This window comes from Lithobates pipiens, unplaced genomic scaffold (genome assembly GCF_037356315.1).
Source record: "Lithobates pipiens isolate NorthernLeopardFrog02 unplaced genomic scaffold, aLitPip1_a1.2 Scaffold_22, whole genome shotgun sequence".
Taxonomy (NCBI): domain Eukaryota; kingdom Metazoa; phylum Chordata; class Amphibia; order Anura; family Ranidae; genus Lithobates; species Lithobates pipiens.
The window spans coordinates 324,999,825-325,027,693 of NW_027507784.1; the positions used below are offsets into that span (position 1 = coordinate 324,999,825).

Below are 27,869 nucleotides of genomic sequence, written 5' to 3' on the forward strand. Positions count from 1 at the left end.
TGCTACGGTACATAGGCTTGAGTGCGGTACAGTCTGCTGTTCTGTAAGGACCGCTATCGGTCCACAATAGATAGGGTTGACGTGCACCACTGCTGACCGCTGCCCTATACTGCAGCAGTCCTTCAGCGGTATAGGGACTGACGCACAGTCTGCTAAACACTAACACACAACCTGCTTGGTCCACAAAAGTTTTTATAAGGACTGGTAACTTGGTATAGGGTGCTACGGTACATAGGCCTGAGTGCGTTACAGTCTGCTGTTCTGTAAGGACCGCTATCGGTCCACAATACATAGGGTTGCCGTGCACTACTGCTGACCGCTGCCCTATACTGCAGCAGTCCTTCATTGGTATAGGGACTGACGTACAGTCTGCTAATCACTAACACACAACCTGCTTGGTCCACAAAAGTTCTTATAAGGACTGGTAACTTGGTATAGGGTGCTACGGTACATAGGCCTGAGTGCGTTACAGTCTGCTGTTCTGTAAGGACCGCTATCGGTCCACAATACATAGGGTTGCCGTGCACTACTGCTGACCGCTGCCCTATACTGCAGCAGTCCTTCAGCGGTATAGGGACTGACGCACAGTCTGCTAAACACTAACACACAACCTGCTTGGTCCACAAAAGTTCTTATAAGGACTGGTAACTTGGTATAGGGTGCTACGGTACATAGGCTTGAGTGCGGTACAGTCTGCTGTTCTGTAAGGACCGCTATCGGTCCACAATAGATAGGGTTGACGTGCACCACTGCTGACCGCTGCCCTATACTGCAGCAGTCCTTCAGCGGTATAGGGACTGACGTACAGTCTGCTAAACACTAATACACAACCTGCTTGGTCCACAAAAGTTCTTATAAGGACTGGTAACTTGGTATAGGGTGCTACGGTACATAGGCTTGAGTGCGGTACAGTCTGCTGTTCTGTAAGGACCGCTATAGGTCCACAATAGATAGGGTTGACGTGCACCACTGCTGACCGCTCACCTATACTGCAGCAGTCCTTCAGCGGTATAGGGACTAAGAGTTTTGTCACAGGGTCATTTAAAAAATGACATGCAGAGGAAGAGGCAGGCCCTTCCGCAGGGGTGGTAGGGGTAGGGCAGGAGCAACAGGCTTGAGCCAAAGTGGGAAGTTGCAGAAGGTGCGTTCAATTACTTTAAAGGATGCACCAGACTTGGTTGAGTGGCTCGCTCAGCCTTACTCTTCTGCACCCTCCTCATCCTCTCGATCTGCACCCTCTTCTTCACTCTCTGCTATGTGCACCCCCAAAGACACTACCACCAACAACACGACCACCACCACCACCACCACATACCTTCCGCTTGAGTCACTGGAATTATTTTCCGATCCATATCAAGAGGACATTTCTGATGCGCAGCCACTCTTGGTATTGGATCAGGAAGAGGAGGTAGCAACAAGCGCTACTCAGCAGTCTGACGCCAGTACCCAGATCAGCCCAAGGAGGAGGTTGGTCCCCGGTGTTGCTGCCTACTCTACTTATAGCGGTGGGGAAGGTGACGTTGATGATGACGTGTCTAGTGATGTCACGTGGGTGCCCACAAGAGAGGAAGAGGAGGGGAGTTCAGAGGGAGATATGGACCAGCAGATAGGGAGGAGAAGCAGCAATGACTTACATTGCACAGCAGGGACAAAGCAGACTGCAAATGTATCAGGAGCGAGTCATCGACCATGTACGGTCACATCTGGCGCTCCCAGGACACCGGCACATGGCTCCGCAGTGTGGGCTTTTTTTAACGTGTCCGCTGCTGACAATAGCGTTGCCATCTGCAATCTTTGCAGTCAACGCGTTAGTCGCGGTAAGCCCAATACTCACCTAGGGACGACCGCCTTAAGAAGGCACATGAGCAGCCATCACCGAGCCCAGTGGGAGCAACGGAACACACAAAGCCACACTGCAGGCTCTCACCGTCCAGCCTCGTCTTCTACTTCTCCTTCTCCTCTCTCCTCACAATTGTCCTCCACTCCACCTTCCATCACGCCAAGCTCACATTTTTCTGCAAAAAGGCAGGCTTCCGTGGGCCTAATGTTTGAGCGTAAAAAAATGATGACGCCGGATAACCCTCTTGCCCAACGGTTGGCGGCTGGCTTGTCAGAACTCATAGCCCGCCAACTACTGCCATATAAACTGGTGGACTCGGAGGCCTTTCGCAAATTTGTGGCCATTGGAACACCACAATGGAAGGTCCCAGGAAGGAAGTATTTCTCAGAGAAGGGCATCCCAGAGCTATATGGCCATGTTCAGCGGCAAGTGAATGTATCTCTGGCACACAGTGTCGGTGCCAAGATACATCTGACCACAGACACGTGGTCTAGCAAACACGGGCAGGGAAGGTATATCAGTTTTACTGCCCACTGGGTGAACCTTCTGACGGCCGTCAAGCATGTAACCCGTGGCACCCGTGTAGATTTGGTTTTACCGCCACGGATTGCATGCAGGCCTGACTCTTCTTCTCCTCCTCCTACTCCATCCTCCTCCCTCTCCTCCTCAGCTGCCTCCTCCTTTTCCGCTGCTAGCGTCTCTTCCACTGCACCGCCCAAGCTCCCCAGAACCTATTCCACATGCCAGGTGAGACGTTGCCATGCCGTGCTGCGTCTGTTGTGCCTGGAAGCAAAGAGCCACACTGGCCCGGCACTCCTTTCAGCTTTGCGTTCACAGGCAGATGAGTGGCTAACACCGCTCAATTTGACAGTTGGTAAAGTGGTGTGTGACAACGGTGCCAATCTGCTTAGCGCATTGAAACAGGGCAAAATCACGCACGTGCCGTGCATGGCACACGTCTTAAACTTGGTCGTGCAGCGATTCCTTGTCAAATACCCTGGGGTCCAGGACATCTTGCGGCAGGCAAGGAAAATCTCGGCCCATTTCAGAAGATCTTACACGGCCATGGCTCGCCTTGCTGACATTCAGCGGCGACACCATCTGCCGGTCAGACGTCTTATTTGCGATTGCCCGACGCGATGGAACTCAACCTTCTATATGCTTGATAGGCTGCTCCAGCAGAAACGTGCAGTTAACGTCTACCTGTATGAACTCTGCGAAAGAAACGGTTCTGGGGAGCTGGGTTTTTTTTCACCGCGCCAGTGGCTGCTCATGCGCGACACATGCAGACTTCTGCGGCCATTTGAGGAGATCACCAAACTGGTCAGTCGCAGCCATGGCGCCATCAGTGACATGGTACCTTATGCCTTCTTTCTGGAGCGTGCATTGCGTCGTGTCATTGATCAGGCTGTGGAGGAGCAGGAGCGGGAAGATGAGGAAGTCGCAATGCTGGATGAATTCCCAGGGGGGGCTACTCTATCTGAGACAAGTCAACAACAGGAGTCTGATGAGGAGTCAGAGGAGGATGGTGCCGGGGCGGATGAGCAGGAGCAAGAAGAGCATGCTTTAAACCTTTCTGGGATCCCTGTTGTGCGAGGATGGGGAGAGGAGAATGAAGAGGACGACATTATCCTGGATGATGAGCAGGAGCCAGGCCACCACACCGCTTCCACTTTAGTGCAAATGGGGGCCTTCATGCTCCAGTGTTTTAATAGGGACCCCCGTATAAAAAGCATGAGGGTCAAGGACCAGTACTGGGTGGCAACGTACTTAGACCCCCGGTACAAACACAAAATGGCGGAAATGTTACCGCCGTCGCAGAGGGCTGTCAGAATGCAGCACTTCCAGGCCTTGCTTCGAGAAATGCTGCATTCTGCTTTTGCGTGCGCTGGCAGAGGAGCAATTCCCACTCCCAGAGAAGGATTTGCGGGTACCAATCCAACAGCGCCTGCAAGAAGAGGCCGGTTTGAAGATGTGTTGGTGACTTCGGATATGAGGTCATTCTTTCAGCCGACCCATCGACAGGTGTCATCCGGATCCAGCATCAGGGAACGCCTAGACCGTCAGGTGTCCGACTACATTGGGTTAACGGCCGATGTGGACGCTCTGAGGAGTGATGAACCCCTAGACTACTGGGTGGGCAGGCTTGACCTCTGGCCAGAGCTTGCCCAATTTGCAATCGAACTGTTGGCTTGCCCCTCATCCAGTGTCCTGTCCGAAAGGACGTTCAGCGCAGCAGGGGGGATTGTGACCGATAAGCGTACTCGCCTAGCTCACCACAGTGTTAACTACCTCACATTTCTAAAAATGAATGAGGCATGGATCTCGGAGGAATTCAACACATGTGATCAGTAGACCATGTATATGTCTATAAACAATTTTTGGAATCAAGCACACAGACCTTCTTAATTCATTTGGCTCACTTCCCTGACCCAAAAAAGCACACCGTACTATATGCCCCTACCCTCCTCTTTGAAGAGGTTGAGCGGTGTCATATTTCTACTGGGGCTGCTTATTATGAGGGGTTCCCACCATCCCTGTGCTGTGCTGACTTCCTCCTGGGTGTTCTTATTATGAGGGGCTCCCACCATCCCTGTGCTGTGCTGACTTCCTCCTGGGGGTTCTTATTATGAGGGGATCACACCATCCCTGTGCTGTGCTGACTTCCTCCTGGGGCTGCTTACGGTGCTGCTGTCAGCGCTGTATGTCACGGAGCTGCTGTCAGCGCTGTATGTCACGGAGCTGCTGTCAGCGCTGTATGTCACGGAGCTGCTGTCAGCGCTGTATGTCACGGAGCTGCTGTCAGCGCTGTATGTCACGGAGCTGCTGTCAGCGCTGTATGTCACGGAGCTGCTGTCAGCGCTGTATGTCACGGAGCTGCTGTCAGCGCTGTATGTCACGGAGCTGCTGTCAGCGCTGTATGTCACGGAGCTGCTGTCAGCGCTGTATGTCACGGAGCTGCTGTCAGCGCTGTATGTCACGGTGCTGCTGTCAGCGCTGTATGTCACGGAGCTGCTGTCAGCGCTGTATGTCACGGAGCTGCTGTCAGTGCTGTATGTCACGGAGCTGCTGTCAGCGCTGTATGTCACGGAGCTGCTGTCAGCGCTGTATGTCACGGAGCTGCTGTCAGCGCTGTATGTCACGGTGCTGCTGTCAGCGCTGTATGTCACGGAGCTGCTGTCAGCGCTGTATGTCACGGAGCTGCTGTCAGCGCTGTATGTCACGGAGCTGCTGTCAGCGCTGTATGTCACGGAGCTGCTGTCAGCGCTGTATGTCACGGAGCTGCTGTCAGCGCTGTATGTCACGGAGCTGCTGTCAGCGCTGTATGTCACGGAGCTGCTGTCAGCGCTGTATGTCACGGAGCTGCTGTCAGCGCTGTATGTCACGGAGCTGCTGTCAGCGCTGTATGTCACGGAGCTGCTGTCAGCGCTGTATGTCACGGAGCTGCTGTCAGCGCTGTATGTCACGGAGCTGCTGTCAGCGCTGTATGTCACGGTGCTGCTGTCAGCGCTGTATGTCACGGAGCTGCTGTCAGCGCTGTATGTCACGGAGCTGCTGTCAGTGCTGTATGTCACGGAGCTGCTGTCAGCGCTGTATGTCACGGAGCTGCTGTCAGCGCTGTATGTCACGGAGCTGCTGTCAGCGCTGTATGTCACGGTGCTGCTGTCAGCGCTGTATGTCACGGAGCTGCTGTCAGCGCTGTATGTCACGGAGCTGCTGTCAGCGCTGTATGTCACGGAGCTGCTGTCAGCGCTGTATGTCACGGAGCTGCTGTCAGCGCTGTATGTCACGGAGCTGCTGTCAGCGCTGTATGTCACGGTGCTGATGTCAGTGCTCTGTATTACGGTGCTGCTGTCAGTGCTCTGTATCTCCTGCACCCTCTTGTTTGCCTACCCTGGTCCCTGACCTTCCCTCTCCTCCATTGCCTTCATTAGCTCCATAGTCCTGAATTGTCAGAACAATTTCCCAAATAAAAAAAAAATGCTTGTAGTTATCGATCCCAAATTCACCTCATACATGTATTATGCTATTGTCCAGGTGGTGGGACTACGTGCTACCCCCTAATAATTACCCCGTGGCCGCAAATTCGACCTAAAGGTTTGCGAAATTCGCCTCCCATTGAAGTCAATGGAGCCCGCGGCGAACGGTCGTTTTCGCGAACGTTTGTGTCCGTTCGCGTTTCGCGTTCGCGAAACGTCCCGTCGGAAGTTCGTCCATCACTACTGGCTTGTCAGAACTCATAGCCCGCCAACTACTGCCATATAAACTGGTGGACTCGGAGGCCTTTCGCAAATTTGTGGCCATTGGAACACCACAATGGAAGGTCCCAGGAAGGAAGTATTTCTCACAGAAGGGCATCCCAGAGCTATATGGCCATGTTCAGCGTGTGGCAAGTGAATGTATCTCTGGCACACAGTGTCGGTGCCAAGATACATCTGACCACAGACACTTTTACTGCCCACTGGGTGAACCTTCTGACGGCCGTCAAGCATGTAACCCGTGGCACCCGTGTAGATTTGGTTTTACCGCCACGGATTGCATGCAGGCCTGACTCTTCTTCTCCTCCTACTCCATCCTCCTCCTTCTCCTCCTCGGCTGACTCCTCCTTTTCCGCTGCTAGTGTCTCTTCCGCTGCGCCGCCCAAGCTCCCCAGAACCTATTCGACATGCCAGGTGAGACGTTGCCATGCCGTGCTGCGTCTGTTGTGCCTGGAAGCCAAGAGCCACACTGGCCTGGCACTCCTTTCAGCTTTGCGTTCACAGGCAGATCAGTGGCTAACGCCGCTCAATTTGACAGTTGGTAAAGTGGTGTGTGACAACGGTGCCAATCTGCTTAGCGCATTGAAACAGGGCAAAATCACGCACGTGCCATGCATGGCACACGTCTTAAACTTGGTCGTGCAGCGTTTCGTTGTCAAATACCCTGGGGTCCAGGACATCTTGCGGCAGGCAAGGAAAATCTAGGCCCACTTCAGAAGATCTTACACGGCCATGGCTCGCCTTGCTGACATTCAGCGGCGACACAATCTGCCGGTCAGACGTCTTATTTGCGATTGTCCGACACGATGGAACTCAACCTTCTATATGCTTGTTAACTGCACGTTTCTGCTGGAGCAGCCTAACGTCTACCTGTATGAACTCTGCGGCAGAACAGGTTCTGGGGAGCTGGGGTTTTTTCACCGTGCCAGTGGCTGCTCATGCGCGACGCATGCAGACTTCTGTGGCCATTTGAGGAGATCACCAAACTAGTCAGTCGCAGCCATGGCGCCATCAGTGACATGGTACCTTATGCCTTCTTTATGGAGCGTGCATTGCGTCGTGTCATTGATCAAGCTGTGGAGGAGCAGGAGCGGGAAGATGAGGAAGTCGCAATGCTGGATGAATTCCCAGGGGGGGGCTACTCTATCTGAGACAAGTGAAAAACAGGAGTCTAAAGAGGAGTCAGAGGAGGATGGTGCCGGGGCGGATGAGGAGGAGCAAGAAGAGCATGCTTTAAACCTTTCTGGGATCCCTGTTGTGCGTGGATGGGGAGAGGAGAATAAAAAGGACGACATTATCCTGGATGATGAGCAGGAGCCAGGCCACCACACCGCTTCCAGTTTAGTGCAAATGGGGGCCTTCATGCTCCAGTGTTTTAATAGGGACCCCCGTATAAAAAGCATAAGGGTCAAGGACCAGTACTGGGTGGCAACGTACTTAGACCCCCGGTACAAACACAAAATGGTGGAAATGTTACCGCTGTCACAGAGGGCTGTCAGAATGGAGCACTTCCAGGCCTTGCTTCGAGAAATGCTGCATTCTGCTTTTGCGTGCGCTGGCAGAGGAGCAATTCCCACTCCCAGAGAAGTAGTTGCGGGTACCAATCCAACAGCGCCTGCAAGAAGAGGCCGGTTTGAAGATGTGTTGGTGACTTTGGATATGAGGTCATTCTTTCAGCCGACCCATCGACAGGGGTCATCCGGATCCAGCATCAGGGAATGCCTAGACCGTCAGGTGTCCGACTACATCGGGTTAACGGCCGATGTGGACGCTCTGAGGAGTGATGAACCCCTGGACTACTGGGTGGGCAGGCTTGACCTCTGGCCAGAGCTTGCCCAATTTGCAATCGAACTGTTGGCTTGCCCCTCGTCCAGTGTCCTGTCCGAAAGGACGTTCAGCGCAGCAGGGGGGATCGTGACCGATAAGCGTACTCGCCTAGCTCACGACAGTGTTAACTACCTCACATTTCTAAAAATGAATGAGGCATGGATCTCGGAGGAATTCAACACATGTGACCAGTATACCATGTATATGTCGATAAACAATTTTTTTAATCGAGCACACAGACCTTCTTTCTTCATTTGGCTCACTTCCTTGTCCAAAAAAAGCACACCGTACTATTTGCCCGTACCCTCCTGTTTGAAGAGGTTGAGCGGTGTCATATTTCTACTGGGGCTGCTTATTATGAGGGGCTCCCACCATCCCTGTGCTGTGCTGACTTCCTCCTGGGCCTGCTTATTATGAGGGGCTCCCACCATCCCTGTGCTATGCTGACATCCTCCTGGGGCTGCTTATTATGAGGGGCTCCCACCATCCCTGTGCTATGCTCATTATGAGGGGCTTCCACCGTCCCTGTGCTATGCTCATTATGAGGGGCTCCCACCATCCCTGTACTATGCTCATTATGAGGGGCTCCCACCATCCCTGTGCTATGCTGACTTCCTCCTGGGGCTGCTTACGGTGCAGGTGTCAATGCTGTACTCTCTATCACGGTGCTGCTGTCAGTGCTGTATATCACGGTGCTGGTGTTATTGCTTTGTCACGCTGCTGATGCCAGTGCTCTCTATCACGGTGCTGGTGTCAGATGACTCTATCACGGTGCAGGTGTCATTGCTGTATGTCACGCTGCTGATGTCAGTGCTCTCTATCATGGTGCTGCTGTCAGTGCTGTATGTCACGGTGCAGGTGTCATTGCTGTATGTCATGCTGCAGATGTCAGTGCTCTCTATCATGGTGCTGGTGTCAGATGACTCTATCACGGTGTCATTGCTGTATGTCACGCTGCTGGTGATCATCTCCTGCACCCTCTTCTTTGCCTACCCTGACCTTCCTGCTCCTCTATTGCCTTCATGCGCTCCACAGTCCTGAATTGTCACAACAATTTCCCATATAAAAAAGAATGCTTGTAGTTGTCAATCCCAGATTCACCTCATACATGTGTTATGTCATTGGCCATGTGGTGGGATTATGTTTGCACAGCTATTAATTATTTTGTGGCTGCAAATTTGACCTGTAGGTTTGCAAAGTTCGCCTCCCATTGAAGTAAATGGGGCCCGCCGCAAACGTTCCGGTTCGCAAACTATCGGCCGCGTTCGCGGAACGTCCCGTCGGGAGTTCGTCCATCACTATTCACAATTATGTTCCACTTTGTGTTGGTCTATCACATAAAATCCCAATAAAATATATTTATGTTTTTGGTTGTAACATGACAAAATGTGGAAAATTTCAAGAAGTATAAATAATTATTCAAGGCACTGTATATGTGAGTGTATATGTGAGTTTAATGCACTTTAACCACTTAAGGACCATAAGGATTTGCCCCCTTAATGACCAGGCCATTTTTTGCAAAATGGCACAAAATAGACCTCCTTTTTTTCCCCACAAATAGAGCTTTCTTTTGGTGGTATTTGATCACATCTGCGTTTTTAACCAATAGCGACCATTTTTGAAACAATTTTTTTTTTTTTTTACCTTTTGCTATAATACATAAAATAAGTTATTCATCAGTTAGGCAGATATATATTCTACTACATATTCTTCTACATGTTAACACTAGGGGGCGATCAAGGGGTTATGTGTGTTCCCTCAGCGTGTTCTAACTGTAGGGGGGATGGGCTGCCTGGAACATGACAGAAATCACTGTTCCCAATCACTGGGAACAGAAGATCCCTGAAATATCCCCCATCAGAATAGGGATCTGCCTCGTTTACAAATGCAGATCCCCATTCCACCTCTTTATTAGGCAATGGCGGACCGATGGCAGACATCGAGTTTGCCTGATCCACAGGCACGCTCCCGCAGCGGGCACGACAGCGCACCACAACTGCGCCTGCAGCAGCTCATGCAGGAATGCCAACCTGCCGCAGTACAACTGTGGTGGGTGGTCATGAAGCTATTAAGCAAGTTCTTTATCTGTAAAAAGCTTTCCTTGTGTAGACCTTCAAAAGTCCAGAGATTGCTGCCCGGTGTTCTTGGATGCAATGTCAGCAGCTCCAGCTGACTCAAATCTATCAAGTGACATTCTGTAGTATTCTTCTTTTGCTCCAACTTCGGCAGCTACATACAAATGATGCAGGGAGGTTAGAGGAGGAAGATTCTCGGTCAGCAAAGACAGTAATTGGACAATCCCTGAAACATCGAGGGCTATGATGTGCATGGAAGAAGGAGGCTAGGGTGGAAAATTGACTCTTCCTGAAGTAATCAAATTTTCCAGCAGGTGCAGAGGTACATTGCAAGTCAATAACAAATTTGTGAAAAGAAAAACAATGTAATGTACTTTTATGGTAAAGCATTGTAAACCTAGATATAAACAAAACACAACAATAGAGTCTGTGTATGGTAAATTTACAAAATAAATAATAGACATGTGCAATTCGTTTCATTACGAATACGTTTTTCAATGAAACTCAACAAGGTTGTTCATTTGGAAATATTTGAATTAACGAAAACCTGTTTAACAAATTTTTCCTGAAAATTTGAAAATTCGAAAGAACGAAAATCCGAAATTCGAAAATCTAAAAAATTAAAAAATCTGAAATCCGAAGATAAGAACGAAAATCTGAAAATTCAAAAGAACAAAAGTCCTAAAATAACGAAATTTTGAAAACCCCAAAATTTGAAAATCTGAAATGATAACTAACTAATAGTAATAGTTATTATTAAATAATAGGTATTGGAATATCCTTTTCAAACTTGGCTGTTAGTGACCATGATGTAAACTAATTTATCTGAAGTTATGAATCATCCGCAATGAGGATTGCTGTATCTAAACAAATAGAACATAATGAATTAATAATAATAAATAATAACTTTTAGTATTATTGTTAATTCATTACATTCCATTCATTTAGGTGCGGCATTATAACTTTGGATAAATTTGTATCCGTTATGTTCACTAACAGCCAAATTTGAAAGGAAATTCCAATACCTATAATAAAATAGTTATTAATAGTTAATCAGTTATTTCAGATTTTTTTGGGGGGATTTTTGTACTTATTTTTGTATTTTTATTCTATTGAATTCTTGAATTTTCGTTCTTATATTTGGATTTTTGAATTTCCATATTGTTGAATTCACAAATTTTACACATTTTTGAAATTCTAAATTTTCTGATTTTCTAATTTATGAATTTTCTGATTTAGGTATTTTTGGATTTTGAATTCAAATTTTTCTGAAGTTATGAATTTATTCGAAATAACCAATTTTGATCATAACGAATTACCCGAAAAAATTAAAAAAAACATTTTTTTGACAGTGCACCTGTCTAATAAATGTTTTACTCTGTACAGCGCAAATGTAATCAAATGATCAACGTGTCAGTTTGAAATGTAATATTGTAAATTTTAATATGATATTAATTGTATAGTAAAACAGTACTACCTGCTCTTATTCATACTCTTTAGATATATACATGTGTTTACCTAGTAGCAATAGAATTACTAAATAATGAGTAACATTACATCAGTTGGGAAACCTCTCTATCATGATAGGTATCTGAAAATGACTTTTGCTGACTTTTAAAACATTTTTTTACAACTTGTTTGTTTTGAGGTTGTCATCCTAAATGTATTCTCTTGATTTTTAAAAGTGCAAGATGGATTCTAATTGATTGCTTTGGGAACTATTCTTAAGAATTAGCATTTCCTTCAATAAGACTATTATTGCTTTATGTCAGGGAATAGGAGACAGCTGAAATGAATTTGTCCCCAAATACTTTTTGTACTGGAGTGAACTGTAAACGGAAATTTAATCACTCGATTTTTAAAAGAAGCCGTACAAATAATTCAAAATGGATAATGTTAACGGTGAACATTTGGAGATACACTTTATGAACCATTATTTTCCTTGATATTCAATAACAAGATTTCAAAATGAAATGACAATTCACTGCAATTTATTTATTGCAGGTCAACTTTCCTTAGAACTTTGTTATAAAGTTTACATGAGCTTATTCATATGTTGACATGTGATGCATGTTATCTTTTTTGAGATAAAAGAATTAAAAAACTGTAAAATTGGTACATTATAAATTATTGCAAATGTTTACTATAATAAGCTGACTGAAATAAAAAAACACAAACCATTTTGTATTAAACGCATTACTTACATTTTGTTTAGTTATAAATTACCTAATAATATTAGCACATCAAGGATAAAATATTAAATTGATCATTAATCTAAAATATGAATTTAATTAATGACTTAATAAACTAAACAGTACATAATTATTAAGAAACTAAAGAATGAAAAACCTACAATCTGTCATAGAGTTACAGTGGGGCAAAAAAGTATTTAGCCAGTGACCAATTGTGCAAGTTCTCCCACTTAAAAAGATAAGAGAGGCCTGTAGGCCACTCACTAGGCCCCCCCGTGTGGTTCCGGGATTTTTGCTCACCGTTCGTGTGATCATTTTGATCCCACGGGATGAGATCTTGCGTGGAGCCTCAGATCAAAGGAGATTATCAGTGGTCTTGTATGTCTTCCATTTTCTAATTATTGCTCCCACAGTTGATTTCTTCACACCAAGCTGCTTGCCTATTGCAGATTCAGTCTTCCCAGCCTGGTGCAGGTCTACAATTTTGTTTCTGGTGTTCTTCGACAGCTTTTTGGTCTTTACCATAGTGGAGTTAGGAGTGTGACTGTTTGAACTTGTTATCAGTATAAAACCTGTCCACAACCTCAAACAGGTGCCATTAATACAGGTAATGAGGGGAAGACAGAGGAGCCTCTTAAAGAAGAAGATACAGGTCTGCGAGAGCCAGAAATCTTGCTTGTTTGTAGGTGACCAAATACTTATTTTCCACCATAAATTGCAAATAAATTCTTTCCAAATCAGCCAATGTGATTGTCTGGATTCGTTTCCACATTTTGTCTCTCATAGTTGAGATATACCTATGATGACAATTACAGGCCTCTCATCTCAAGTGGGAGAACTTGCACAATTGGTGGCTGACTAAATACTTTTTTGCCCCACTCTATTATCAAAATTATTTTCATATTTAATTAATTTATTCAATTAATAAATGATTGTTGTTATTGTTCTTAATATTATTATTATATTTTAGGAATTTCGGAGTGTATTTACCTAAACATTTTCTGGTTATGTATATATCAGAATCAAAATGGTGGATGGAACAGATGATAAGTAAGTTTCATAGTAGACAGCACAAAGATTGCGTTATCTAAGCCCAACCAAGAAAGAGCCACAGAATCAAAGTGAAATTCAAGGGTGAGCAAAAAATAAAATAATAAAAGCTACCAAAAATTTTTAATGTATGTTCACAAATGTGAAAAGTCTGGCAAGCAAAATAAAAGAGCTAGAATTTCACATGACTTGATCAGATACTAAATGGATTGTAGGAGTATATTCTAGGCTTCCTAACGTAAAGGACGAGCGAGATAATTGGCTCCATTTATAGACTGAAATAGCTGGTAAACAGAGCAATGTTCTTATTATGGTTGAATTCAACTATCCACATATTGGCAAAAGGAACTCTTCATTCAGCAAAGGCTAGGAAGAGTCAGTGCAAAAAAATCCTGTTGATAGTTCAGTTGGCAGAAGAACCCAATGTGGTTGTTCAAAGGATAGGCAAGAGTCGTCTGCTTTAGGAAAAACATCCAGTTACTTTTTTGTCACAGAATGAAACACATTTCATAGCTTTAAATTGCCACTTCCTCAGTTCAAGGGGATAAAAATTGGTGTCTGTGAGTAAAATGTTGATAGGATACAAAAGGAATTTAACATAACTGAAAAGCACAGTCCAAAAAACAGTGAAAAAAAATTGAACACATAAAAGCAGTCAAATATGCAAGGGAGAAATGTGCAAATATCAAAATAAATGTAACAGTGTCAGGTCACCTTGAGGCGAGGTGACAGGTGCACACCGTAGGGATCAGGAGTGCACCGCAAGGTTGTGGACCCTACGGCTGACTGCTACGGACAGGAGACAGGTCCCACCGGGGTTAGAGCGTAGGATTCCCTGGGGCGCGGAGTCTAAGGCCGCGTACACACGGGCGGACTGTTCGCCCAACTTAGTTTGTCAAACAATCCGACAAACAGTCCGCTCAAAATTTGCATGAGCGGACTTGACCACACACGATGAACGAACAGTCCGCTGAAAGCGTGCGCGATGACGTGAACGGCACATACGACGGGACGAGAAATTCGACGTCCAATACACTGCAATGCAACCTTCGCCGTGTAAATCCTTTCTGAGCATGCGCGAAACTTAGTTTGTCGAACAAGCCTACACACTAGCGGACTGTCCGCTGAAACCTAGTTTCAGCGGACTGTCTTACGGAAATTCCGAAAAACTTTGTTCGACAGACTGTCCGCTGAAACTGTCCGCTGAAGCCCACACACGAGCGGACTGTCCGCTGAAACACTGTTCAGCGGACAAAGTTGGGCGAACAGTCCGCCCGTGTGTACGCGGCCTTAGAGCCAGCAGGTGTTCACCAGTGCCTTGAGTGGTGAGGATGGACTTGGCTGCAACTGGCTCCAGGTCGCGACCCCCAGCTCACACCCACAGTAGGCAACAGGAGGATAGGGATGGTGAGGGACAAGCCAAGGTCGGGGCCACAAGCAGACAAGAATAGTCGGGAACACGCCAAAAGGTCAGGATCACAGGCAAACAGGGATAGTCAGGACACGCCAAAGTCGGTAACGAAAAACAGTAGAAGAGCACACGGCAGGTAACAGGAAGCTAACACACAAAGGAATACACAATGGATATGGTTTGTAAACTTGAAACCAGTGTAGCCAGGAACAGTGTTCCTGATCTCCACCGCACCAGCCCGATCAGTAGTCAGATCAGTGTTTGAGGGTTTACTTTGTAAAATGCAAAGGAAGAACGGCCTGAGAGCTGCCTCTTGTCATAACTCCATTCCACTATTACATACCATGAAACAAACAATGGCCCGTGGGACTTTAATTGCCTTAACCATTATGATCACCTAATTTAAATAGAGTATATAAAATCTCAATTTTATTTAAAGGTGTATATACATCATCATAAAAAATAGACATGGACATGGATGACAAAACCCATAAAAAAGAGCAGCGTGGTACAAATGACTTTATACTACAACCATTGTATAACAACATGTTTATGGTTTAAAATATACCTATACATCTGTTAACTCAACGCGTTTTCCGTTTTACCTCATTTAAAGTCCCGGGCCATTGTTTGTTTCATTATATGTAATATTGGGATGGAGGTACAGTGGTGTGAAAAAGTGTTTGCCCCCTTCCTCATTTCCTGTTCCTTTGCATGTTTGTCACACTTAAGTGTTTCGGAACATCAAACCAATTTAAACAATAGTCAAGGACAACACAAGTAAACACAAAATGCAATTTGTAAATGAAGATGTTTATTATTAAAGGTGAAAAAAAATCCAAACCATCATGGCCCTGTGTGAAAAAGTGATTGCCCCCTAAACCTAATAACTGGTTGGGCCACCCTTAGCAGCAACAACTGCAACCAAGCGTTTGCGATAACGTGCAATGAGGCTTTTACAGCGTCCTGGAGGAATTTTGGACCACTCATCTTTGCAGAATTGTCCTAATTCAGTTACATTAGAGGGTTTTCGAGCATGAACGGCCTTTTTAAGGTCATACCACAACATCTCAATAGGATTCAGGTCAGGACTTTGGCTAGGCCACTCCAAAGTCTTCATTTTGTTTTTCTTCAGCCATTCGGTGGTGGACTTGCTGGTGTGTTTAGGATCATTGTCCTGCTGCAGAACCCAAGTTCGTTTCAGCTTGAGTACACGAACAGATGGTCGGACATTCTCCTTCAGGATCTCTTGGTAGACAGCAGAATTCATAGTTCCTTTTATCACGGCAAGTCTTCCAGGTCCTGAAGCAGCAAAACAGCCCCAGACCATCACACTACCACCACCATATTTTACTGTTGGTATAATGTTCTTTTTATGAAATGCAGTGTTCCTTCTACGCCAGATATACTTGGACACACACCTTCCAAAGAGTTCCACTTTTGTCTCATCGGTCCACAGAATGTTGTCCCAAAAGTCTTGGGGATCATCAAGATGTGTTGTGGAGAAATTGAGACGAGCTTTGATGTTCTTTTTGCTCAGCAGTGGTTTTCTCCTTGGAACTCTGCCATGCAGGCCATTTTTGCCCAGTCTTTTCCTGATGGTGGAGGCATGAACGCTGACCTTAACTGAGGCAAGTGAGGCCTGCAGTTCCTTGGACGTTGTTGTGGGGTCTTTTGTGACCTCTTGGATGAGTCGTGGCTGCGCTCTTGGGGTAATTTTGGGCGGCCGGCCACTCCTGGGAAGGTTCACCACTGTTCCATGTCTTCGCCATTTGTGGATAATGGCTCTCACTGTGGTTCGCTGGATTCCCAAAGCTTTGGAAATGGCGTTATAACCCTTTCCAGACTGATAGATCTCAATTACTTTCTTTCTCAATTGTTCCTGAATTTCTTTGGGTCTCGGCATGATGTGTAGCTTTTAAGGATCTTCTGGTGGACCTTACTGTGTCAAGCAGCTCCTATTTAAGTGATGCCTTGATTGTGAACAGGTGTGGCAATAATCAGGCCTGGGTGTGGCTAGAGAAATTGAACTCAGGTGTGGACAACCACAGTTATAGTATGTTTTAACAAGGGGGCAATCACTTTTTCACACAGGGCCATGATGGTTTGGATTTTTTTTCACCTTTAATAATAAACACCTTAATTTACAAATTGCATTTTGTGTTTACTTGTGTTGTCCTTGACTATTGTTTAAATTGGTTTGATGTTCCGAAACACTTAAGTGTGACAAACATGCAAAGGAACAGGAAATGAGGAAGGGGGCAAACACTTTTTCACACCACTGTATGTCATATCAAGAGGCAGCTCTCATGCCGTTCTTTCTTTGTATTTTACAAAGTAAACCCTCCAACACTGATCTGACTACACTAGGGCTGGTGTGGTGAAGATCGGGAACACTGTTCCTGGCTACACTGGTCTCAAGTTTACAAACCATATCCAGGGTTATACAAGGATGATCATTTGCCAGCCTTGGCCAATCAGACCGTCAGGATTAAAACAGATTAAAAACTTCCTCCCTCTGCCTCCCAAATCCCCAAAATACACAACATTCTGCTACCTACAGGGCATTCAGATTGGATTGGATTATTATTATAAAGGTTTTGGTCTAGTGAATTTCCATGTAAGTTCTTCAGGTCCTTGAATCTTGACAATGCAGAATTTGCTGTAAGTCCATGGTAGTTGCAAACCCATATCTCATTCCTACTTGTGAGTAGACATGTGCACACTGAAATATTTCATTTTGGAATTTCGTTTTCATCTGAAAAATAAATGTATTTGGTTACTCCCGAAATTTTTATTTATTTATTTAATTTCATTAAAAAATGCATTCATCCGAAAATCCAAAATAATTAAGGTTGAATCTTTTATTGAAGGCTTATGGTGTCTGTCGAATATTCTAAGAAGATTCTGAGCAGCTAAACTGTACGATGCGGCAATCGTACATTTCCGCTCGAATGTTCCACCTACAAGCTATAGTAGAATTCTAATGTATGACACTAGTAATAATTATATTTATTAATAATTATTACTAGTCAACCAACATTAGAATTCTTATATAGTCTATGGGCAGAGCATTTGACCATAAATGTCCACTCGCTGCGACTGCTTCATCGAACCTTCATGTTGAATCTTTTCTCTCTATGTAGAATAATCTTGGACTAAGAGTTAGGTTAGGCACATTCGACCCCTGGTTCGATGGACAGAGGTCGGTCCCTATTGTCAGCATCATGTCGAATCTCCTATCTATATTGAACTGTTGTCGCAAGGAAAATGAAAATAAAGCATTTGTTTATGTTGGATCTTTCAGTTTTCGGATTCTGCAAGTTCGTTATCGTTTGTTAAAACGATAAGGAAAATACCTCAAATTTGGACGAAAATTCATTCATATGAAAACGAATGCACATGTCTACTTGTGAGTGCTACAGCACCAGTTTCCACAAATAACTCTTTACTTCTTTGTTTCTTAGGCTGTATATGAGAGGGTTCAATATGGGGACCACTGTGGTGTAGAACATGGTTAAGATTTGTTCAAGAAAGTCATACTGAATTGATGGTGGGGTCATGTATACAGATACAGCAGATCCATAGTAGATGGCCATAACAGCGAGGTGGGATGAGCAGGTGGAGAAGGCTTTACTTCGGCCATCCTTAGACTTAATATTTAATATGACCCTGATAATTTTTACATGCGACATTGAGTTGCACACAATTGGCAAGAGCCCAAATACCAAAGAGTCTGCATACATAACAATGTAAAACGTTTCAGTACCTCCACAGGAAATGTTGATGAGAGCTTTAGCATCACAGAAAAACTGGTGAATAGTAACAGAAGAACAGAAGAATATTTTTAAGATGGAACTTGTAAGTAAAGATGAATTTGCACTCCCAGCAATCCAGATGACCATCATTAATAATAAGCAGATTTTCTTGTTAAGTATTCGATAATAGTCTAAAGGGTGACAAATTGCGACATATCGGTCATACGCCATTATAAGTAGAACAGTGACCTCAGCACTGCCCACTATAAAGAAAAAATACATTTGGATAAAGCATTGTGTAAATGGCATTTGATTATTACCAGAAAGTAACATGTGTACGAGTTTTGGAATGATAACAGTTGTATAACAAATATCAACAACAGACAAGTTGCAGAGAAATAAATACATCGGGGTGTGCAAATGGAGGTCCAAATATATCACTGCAATAATAACTACATTCATCAGCATTCCAATTAAATAGATGAAGAAAAAGTAAACAGTGCTAAAGATGGTCAGTTTGGGGTCAGATTTCATGAAAAATGGCAAAATGTGCACATCTAGAAAAGATGTTGTGTTTTCCATAGGACTTGACACTTAATAATAAAAACATATAAATTATATTAGCAATATAGTCATTTACATATTTAAAAATAAATATTGCTTAATACTTGTGAAAAGTAATTTCCTGTTATGGATCTTGAAATTGCATTCTTGTGTCGCTTATACCCGAACAGGTTGCAATACTGAGAGCTAATTTTTCATTTAAGATTTGCTCTGCAGCTTTAAAATATTTAGGTGTTAAAATCCCCCTGGATCCAATTCATCTATATTCAATGAACTATGTTCCTCTCTTGCAACGTACTATACAAGATCTAAAAAAATATGATGTTAAGCAACATTCATGGTTTGGGAGGATTAATATATTAAAAATGGATATAAAACCGCGATTTTTGTATTTTTTTTCAAACTATCCCAGTTTGTGTCCCTAGATCATTTTTCTCCACTTTACACTTTACAATCGGCTTTTACAAAATGTATTTGGGGCCATAAAAAACCAAGACTACAAAAGAAATTATTATCATTACCAAAAACGAAAGGAGGTGCGGGTGCACATGACTTATATTTATTATTATGTTTCGGCAGTTTTGACTAGACTGGTGGACTGGTTTTATTGTGCGGAAACTAAACAATGGGTAAAAATAGAACAAGGGTTGAATCAATTAGATCTAAAGGTGTTGCCATGGTTAGATCTGTCTGGTAGTAATATACGTGGAGAGTTGTTAGACTATGCCCTCTCTTACATCCCATGTGTTGAATATATGGGGTAAAACAGTTATACAATTGGAACTTTCCTCTTATGAAGGACCTATGACACCTCTATTTGGCAACCCCTTTTTTCCACCGGCATTAAATAGGACAAGTTTTCTTATATGGAATAGGGAATCCCATTATAGACTGAGCAATATTTTATGCCAGGGGACAATTCCGTCTTTATTAAACCTATTTCCTACACAGCGACCATCATTCATGCAAACGCTGGAATTCTGGCAGTTACTGTCATTTTGGTTCACAATTTGTTCAAGTAAGTCTCTGGGTAGAGATTTAACTCAACTTGAAATTCTCCTGACACAAGATCAAAAACCAAAACATGTTCTATCAGCACTTTATAAGATGTTTATTATTAAAAATCACCCGGAGCCCCCGGAATATATAAATAAATGGGCTAATGAGATTAATGCTCAAATTGAGGTTGGGGAATGGGAGAAGACATTTAATCTTTCCCACTGTTTATCACCGACAATTAAAGCACAAGTTGGTCTCAAGATGGTACTGGAGCCCAGTGACACTCCAACGTATATACCCAGAAAAATCTGATAAATGTTGGCGGTGCCATACAGATAAGGGCTCATTGCTCCATATTTGGTCGGAATGTCCCCTAATTTTTGGTTTTTGGGAAAAGATTATGCAATTATACACATTAGTTACTGGGGAGGTAATCCCAAACACACCACAAATCACCCTTCTCTCTATGTTACCAGGAACATATAAAAACATCAAAAGGAATCTTCATGGGTACTGGTTGACGGCAGCAAGAACTGTGATACCGCGGCACTGGCGATCAACTCAGTCGCCTTCGATAAAAGAATGGGCCTTAGAAATGGATAATTAGATACGTACGAAAGGTGCCTCCTGGTTTGGACTCCCTGGAGACAGAATAGTAAATTGGTAAAAAGTTGAGGAAGAAGGAGGGAAGAAATGGAAGGAAAGACTTTGCTAGGGGGAGATGGGGGGGGGGGGGGGAAGGAAGAGGGAAGGGAGAGAAAAGGGGGGGGATTGTGTGTTTATTATTTTTTATATATATATATATATTGCTTCTTCTGTTTTTTTATTTTATTTTTTATTATGTGTTAAAGTATTCAAGATATGTATAAAAAAAGAGAAAAAAAGGAAGTAAAATAATAAATGTGATTACTATGTATGTAAGTAATGTATATGTTTGAAATTGTTTAATTATGTGTAATACTTTATAATAATTAAAACTAAAATTAGAATTAATAAGAAATTGCATTCTTAATCCAGAATTAATAAAATAAAGTAAATAATTCCTATTTCTTTTAGTAACTTATCCACATTAGTAGAATTACTTACTGTTATATTTCAACAGCCATTGTGTAAGGCATACAATAAATAAATAAAATAATCAGGTTCTAGCTGTAATACATGGAAGAGTAAATTTGGAAATGTAAAGATGAACTTCAGTCCCTGCAATGCTGGACCTACAACTTGATCCAAAATGTAATATACATTGAGCATTATATCATTTTAAAACATACCAATATACAAATGTATGTTTTTCATTGAAATCAGAACACAGATCAAAATGAAATACAAGGTGATTATGCTTATTTTTTTATCTCATCACAATGGGAAAATCAAGGATACATGGGTCAAGGGTGGTGATTGTGGTGTGTGTGTGTGTGTGTGTGTGTCTGTGTGTGTATATTACATGTTTGTTCTGTGTAGCTCTAAGCCTTTAACAGACAACATGCTAAATACAAAGCTACAGAAAAGCAATGCTGCAAATAAAAATGTAGCAAAAACATTTTAAAAATAATTTTGTACTTACGTTTGATTAAATCTTCTGTGTACTCATGTATGCATTGCTAATTTGTAATTTTTACTGTATGCATGCACATAAAGATCTATTTGAGCAAGCCTAAGCTACATATGCAATTATATTTCTTTACTACTGAGAGATGTATTTACTTTTGACAGTCACCACATTATAAGAACACTATTTAATTTTTTTACAAATAGGGTGTACACCAAAAAAGCTTTATTGATCCTGCATTTACGTGGGAGAAATTGCTCTGGGAAGTATGAGTACCTCCCAGATCCATTTCTTTCTGCATTTAAATGTATTGTAACTGTGTTTACGTGACCATTGCTGCATACAACCAGGCTAAATGGTTCCTGGATACACACATATCTTTATGTAAGCTAAGCAACACTAAATGCACCTAAACATTGCTGAACACCTAGCATGCATTCAGCCATAGAAAAGCAATACATGATTCCAGATACATGTAGAAATCTGGACACCTGCTTTTTCATGTGCAGCAAGCCTAAGGCCCTATGTACACTGGGAATTTAGCCTCAGTGCATGGATCTCTGACGTTTAAATGCGGGGAGGATACACGTGTCCCTTCCAGCCCAGCTGCCAGCAGCTTTTCAAAATCTATGAAAGGCTGACAGCTGCTATGGCTGGACAGTGCCCCTAGTTGTATGATCGTTTAGAGAAGTATGCACCCAGGGACAGAGGTTGGGAAAGCAGCTAAACACCCAGTGTACATAGTGTATAAGTTGCTTAAATCTTTCAGTAGTAAAGACATTCCTGCTGCAAATTTGGGAACTAACAGCCCAGCATAGAAAATATGACCAAGGGTGAACAGCGGCGCTAGATATGGTGATAACATAAAATTATATAACAACTGGAATATAGGTATACATAAAATGTGTGTGAATAAGCACACATGATATTAAAACATTTGTTTAAAACATAATGTCCATAAATGATCCGAGATCTTGTATGATTAGCACCTGGAGGCAGCTCTCTTAGAGTGAAGCGATGAGCTCTGTGTAGAAATTGGAACAGAGGGGCGCCAGACTGAGTGCAGTATAAATCATATATTTAATAAAAACAAGTAGTAACTCACAGGTTAAATTAGATGAGTTCACAACTTTCCACGATTACAAAAGCTCTGCGTAATCATAAAATTGAATACCGTTGGAAACAACCATCTAAACTACTGATACAGAAGAACGACACCTACCATACAATCACTTCTGTGGAACAAGGCATTAAGTTACTTCACGCATGGGGTATTATCCCCGAACCAACTCCACCTATCGGAGCTAAGAAGAATCTGGAGAAACTTACGCCACAATGGCATTAGCTTTCATTGACTAGATCCGGTCAAAATACAATCCTATCTATAGGAAACCGATCTATCAGCTTGCCCGCCGTGCCGTGCGATACTAAATCTTTGGAACAGCTGACCTTTGAACTAATTCCCCATTCTAATGTTGCAGTATACATTGAAATGTTTACCACTGCAAGTTAAGTTTAATGTTTGGTTATATTTTTGTTTGTGCTTTTACTTTTATTTTTTTCTTCACAGTATCCTATACACAACTCATAGCATTCAAAGGGACAGGTATGTTGTGAACCTACAAAATTTGAATCAAAACTTTTCAGTCACTAAATTTTTGGACATTCATAGTCATTTCAGACTACAGATTGTTCACATGGAAGTAGAATTTAAACCTATTATCAGGGTAGTATGTACTTACTTTTTCCATCTTATTAATATCCTTTTATGAGTATAAAGTTAATATCTTTAAATACTAATGGTCTTAACCATCCAGCAAAAAGAGCGTCGATGTGGCAAATGGCTAACACCCACCGATTTTTAAATATTGTGTATACAAGAAACCCATTTCAAAACAGGCGCTACTCCCACTTGCACCCATAAGAACTTTCCTCACATATTTACAGCATCAGGCCAACAGAAAAAAAGAGGAGTACTTATTGCCATACATCATTCAGTTAATTTTCAATTGCATGAATCTATTGTAGATACCAATGGACGATACCTCATATTAATATGTACCATTGATAATACACTTACTACATTGGTAAATGTGTATGCGCCTAATAAAAGGCAATCCCATTTTCTGAATGGCCTGATGAGAAAAATAGGTAAATGCCGAAAAGGTGCCTTAATAATTTGTGGAGACTTCAACACAATACATGAACAAGAACTAGACACTTCTAATCCCAAAACCAGAACCAACTGTGCACTTAAAACTTTTTTGAATAAAAGCGATCTCTATGATGTATGGAGATGCCATCATCCTGGAGATCGTGAATACACATATCATTCCCTGGTACATAATACCTATACTCGTATCGATTATATTTTTACGGATAAGTGGTTATTGCAGCGGGTGAGGGAGTCTGACATTGCACCCATCACTTGGACTGATCATGCCCCAATTAGTATGACTATTCTACCTAAACACTCTCAAACGACCCATTTTCTATGGAGAACAAATGCATATCTTATCAAAATGCCTACCTATGCTACAGCTATACAAAACCAGATAACTGAATTCTTTAAATATAATGTGGGATCGGTGTCAGACTCCGCCACCCTATGGGGTGCTCATAAAGCATTTAGTAGGGGAATCCTAATGCAACTGAATGCTCAATTCAGGAAAAATAAAACGAAACTCATTGAGAAACTTACTGCAGACATTAAAACATTAGATTCCCAAAACCAATCTCACCCATCACAACAACTGAAAACTAAACTACAAATATTACGACAGGAACTCAGAACGACTTTATTGGATACATTTGAAAAACATACTAGAAAACTTAAAGCTAAATATTACCATACTAGCAACAAAGCAGGAAAAAACATGGCACTTCGGATCAAAGGCAGATATTCCAAATCAAAGATTCCATATCTATACCACCCTATTACTAGAGAAAAATTGCAAGACCCCCAAGACATAGCGAATGCATTTAGCTGTTATTATAGCTCCCTTTACAATCTTAAAGATGATTCTCAAACTCCCACACCTACCCCAAAGATAATAAGTGATTTCTTAGATACTATTAGTCTCCCATCATTAACTACTGATCAAATCTCTGATCTTAACGTCCCATTTTCAGTGGAAGAAATTGCTAGAACTATAGACTCCCTGCCCAACAATAAATCTCCGGGCCCAGATGGAATAGGATAGGAGAATACTATAAATTACTTCGAGATATACTGGCTCCCCACTTATGCTCACTTTTTAACGAAGCGACATCCAAATCAGAATTTCCGGCTGAGATGCTTCAGGCCTTGATCATAACACTGCCGAAACCAGGCAAAGATCCCAATGCTCCCCAAAATTTCAGACCGATTTCATTATTGAACATTGACATCAAAATATACGCCAAAGCAATAGCGAATCGACTGATGAACTACATACCAGACCTCATTCACAAAGATCAATCTGGCTTTACTAAAGGTCGACAATCTTCAGATGCAACAAGACGTCTGATTGATATTATACACTTCACTGAGAGACATCAAACGCCTTCTCTGCTCCTTTCTTTGGATGCAGAGAAGGCGTTTGATAGGGTCCATTGGGGCTATTTACAGTCAGTGCTTTTAAAATTTGGCTTTCGTGGAAATATTTTATCGGCAATTTTTGCACTGTATAAGGGCCCCTCAGCGAGAGTATACACAAATGATATGATGTCTAGGCCCTTTGGCATCTCGAATGGAACACGACAAGGTTCCCCTTATCTCCTTTAATATTTAATTTAGCCATCGAACCTCTAGCAGAACGTATACGATCTGACACAAAACTATCTGGTATAAAAATTGGGCAAATAGATAATAAAATAAGTCTGTTCGCAGATGACATAGTGCTTATAGTGTCTGATCCTATTTCATCTCTCCCGAATCTCCAAAATATACTAACGACATTTGGAGCAGCATCATATTATAAAATCAATGAAACTAAGTCCAATATTTTAGACCTAGGATTAGATAACACAACCAGGCAGTTATTGTCTAATAAATACCCCTACCACTGGAAAGACGAGGGGATTTCTTACTTAGGAATCACTCTCACTAACAAAACAAAACAGTTATTTAAAACAAACTTTTTACCATTTAAGAAACATTTTGAAACAGATCTGACAACACTTAGTAAATTCGAATTTACATGGGCTGGTCGCCTGGCAGCTTTCAAAATGATGACCTTACCAAAATTATTATATCAACTTAGGTCCCTTCCAATATGTATCCCTAAATACTACTTTAAATCCTTACAAAGCAGTTTGGGAAAATATCTATGGAATGGCAAAAAATCCCGTTGCGCATACCATATACTAATTAAACATAGAAATATAGGTGGTGCGACCGTACCTGATCTACAGGATTATTATGACGCAACTCTTTTGACCCAATTGCAAGAATGGTTCTTGCCTACTCCTGAAACTTTATGGGGACAAATTGAGAAAGACATCACACGACAGCCTAATATGCAATTCTGGTTACTTAGTAGGAAAATTAAGTCCACAATTACAGCTCAATACCCACCAACGGTGAAAGCGACGCTACACTCTTGGCAGAGAATCATCACATACAAATGGGATAAAACTCCAATCACGGTGTTAAACCCTCCTCTAACAATTATACCAACATTAATTCCTGGCGTACAAATACACGACTGGAATTTGGGTGGGGATATCAAATTTGGTTCCTTCTTCCAACAGGGCTCATTAAAGTCTTTTTCTCAGTTAAGTAATGAATTACAGCTTCCGAATTCTGAGCGATCTACATATATTCAAATAGAAAAGTGTCTGCTACACAATCCACAACTCAGAGCTTCAATCCCGGTTAAAATATGGTCTTTCCTCAATAACCATGCCACCTCACAGAAAGGAGTAGCTACAATATACCCAATTCTAGGGGAAAAAAACATACCCAGCAAACTACCTTCCTTCCTTAAATGGGAACAAGATTTGGGGCAAGACTTTTCAATTAAACAATGGATGGCTTCCCTACGAAGCATATATAGGGCCACTGCATGTGTTACACTATGGGAACTGGCACAAAAAATTGTTCAAAGACAATACCTGACTCCACATATCCTAGCAAAATTCAAGGGGAACTCGTCACCTAATTGCTGGAGAAATTGTACCCAATTGGGGACCCTATTTCATATTATGTGGGACTGCCCAAGCTTACATAACTACTGGCAGGCAATCTCCCATTTACTCACTTCCGTAACAGGTATTGTCCTTCAACTTTCACCAGAACTAGCCATTCTGAATATGAATTTACATACGATTCCCAAACAATATCGTAAAGTAGTAACACATATACTTTTAGCTGCGAGACTATCCATAACTAGAAAATGGAAAACTGACTCTCTTCCTACTATGACAGAAGTTATAGAATTAACCCAACTCCACCACTCCTATGAATTGTTATTTCCTAATGACAAATCCCTATATATTAAGGAACAACAACTATGGGAACCTTGGAGTACATGGTACAAAAATTATACTTCCACAATTTAGATAATGCTGATTCTTTAATCATATAGAAGAAAGAACTCCTGTGCGTTTTTTTAATATTTTTTTTTTGGATGGCTTTAAAAATAATTTCATAGCCACATTTCCTGTATACCTTTAATAATCTTTCTCCTCATACACATGCCGCTACCGACTTGTTACAAGCGCATATTACATTGATCCCTAAGCCTGGCAAAGATGAAACCTTAATTCCGAATTACCGTCCCATATCCCTACTCAATGTAGATATTAAACTTTATGCTAAAATTATTGCTAACCGTATTTTACCCCTGCTTCCCAATCTTGTGTCACCAGATCAGGTTGGTTTTGTCCCTGGAAGGGAAGCCAGGGACAATACCACTAAAACCATTAATCTTCATCATTGGTTAACCACCTCGCAAACCAAAGGTTTTTTTTTATCATTGGATGCTGAGAAGGCGTTCGATAGGGTGGCATGGGACTACATGTTAGCGGCTTTGCAACACATCGGTATACCCAACAGATTGATACAGATGATATCGTTCTTATACTCCTCCCCCACCGCTCGTTTGCGAGTGAATGGCCGCCTATCGAACGCCTTCTCCATCACTAACGGTACACGACAGGGATGCCCACTTTCCCCGATCATCTTTGTCCTTACCCTAGAACCCTTTCTCCGCATGATTAGAGAAAATCCCTCCATTCAAGGAGTCAGCATTAAAAACAAACAATACAAAATTGCGGCTTACGCAGACGACATTATGCTTTATCTTTCCAACCCGATTACGACTCTTCCAAACCTATTGAAAGACCTTGATGCCTTCTCTA

The 27,869-nt window shown here is 42.6% G+C and overlaps 1 protein-coding gene across 1 annotated transcript; it reads right to left on the bottom strand.

The window, feature by feature from the left end:
• Positions 1-18,073: 18,073 nt before the first annotated feature.
• LOC143925539 (olfactory receptor 2L3-like) lies at positions 18,074-18,994 on the bottom strand. The gene has a single exon (XM_077450017.1). The coding sequence runs from the start codon at positions 18,992-18,994 to the stop codon at positions 18,074-18,076; it is 921 nt and encodes a 306-aa protein (XP_077306143.1).
• Positions 18,995-27,869: the final 8,875 nt, after the last annotated feature.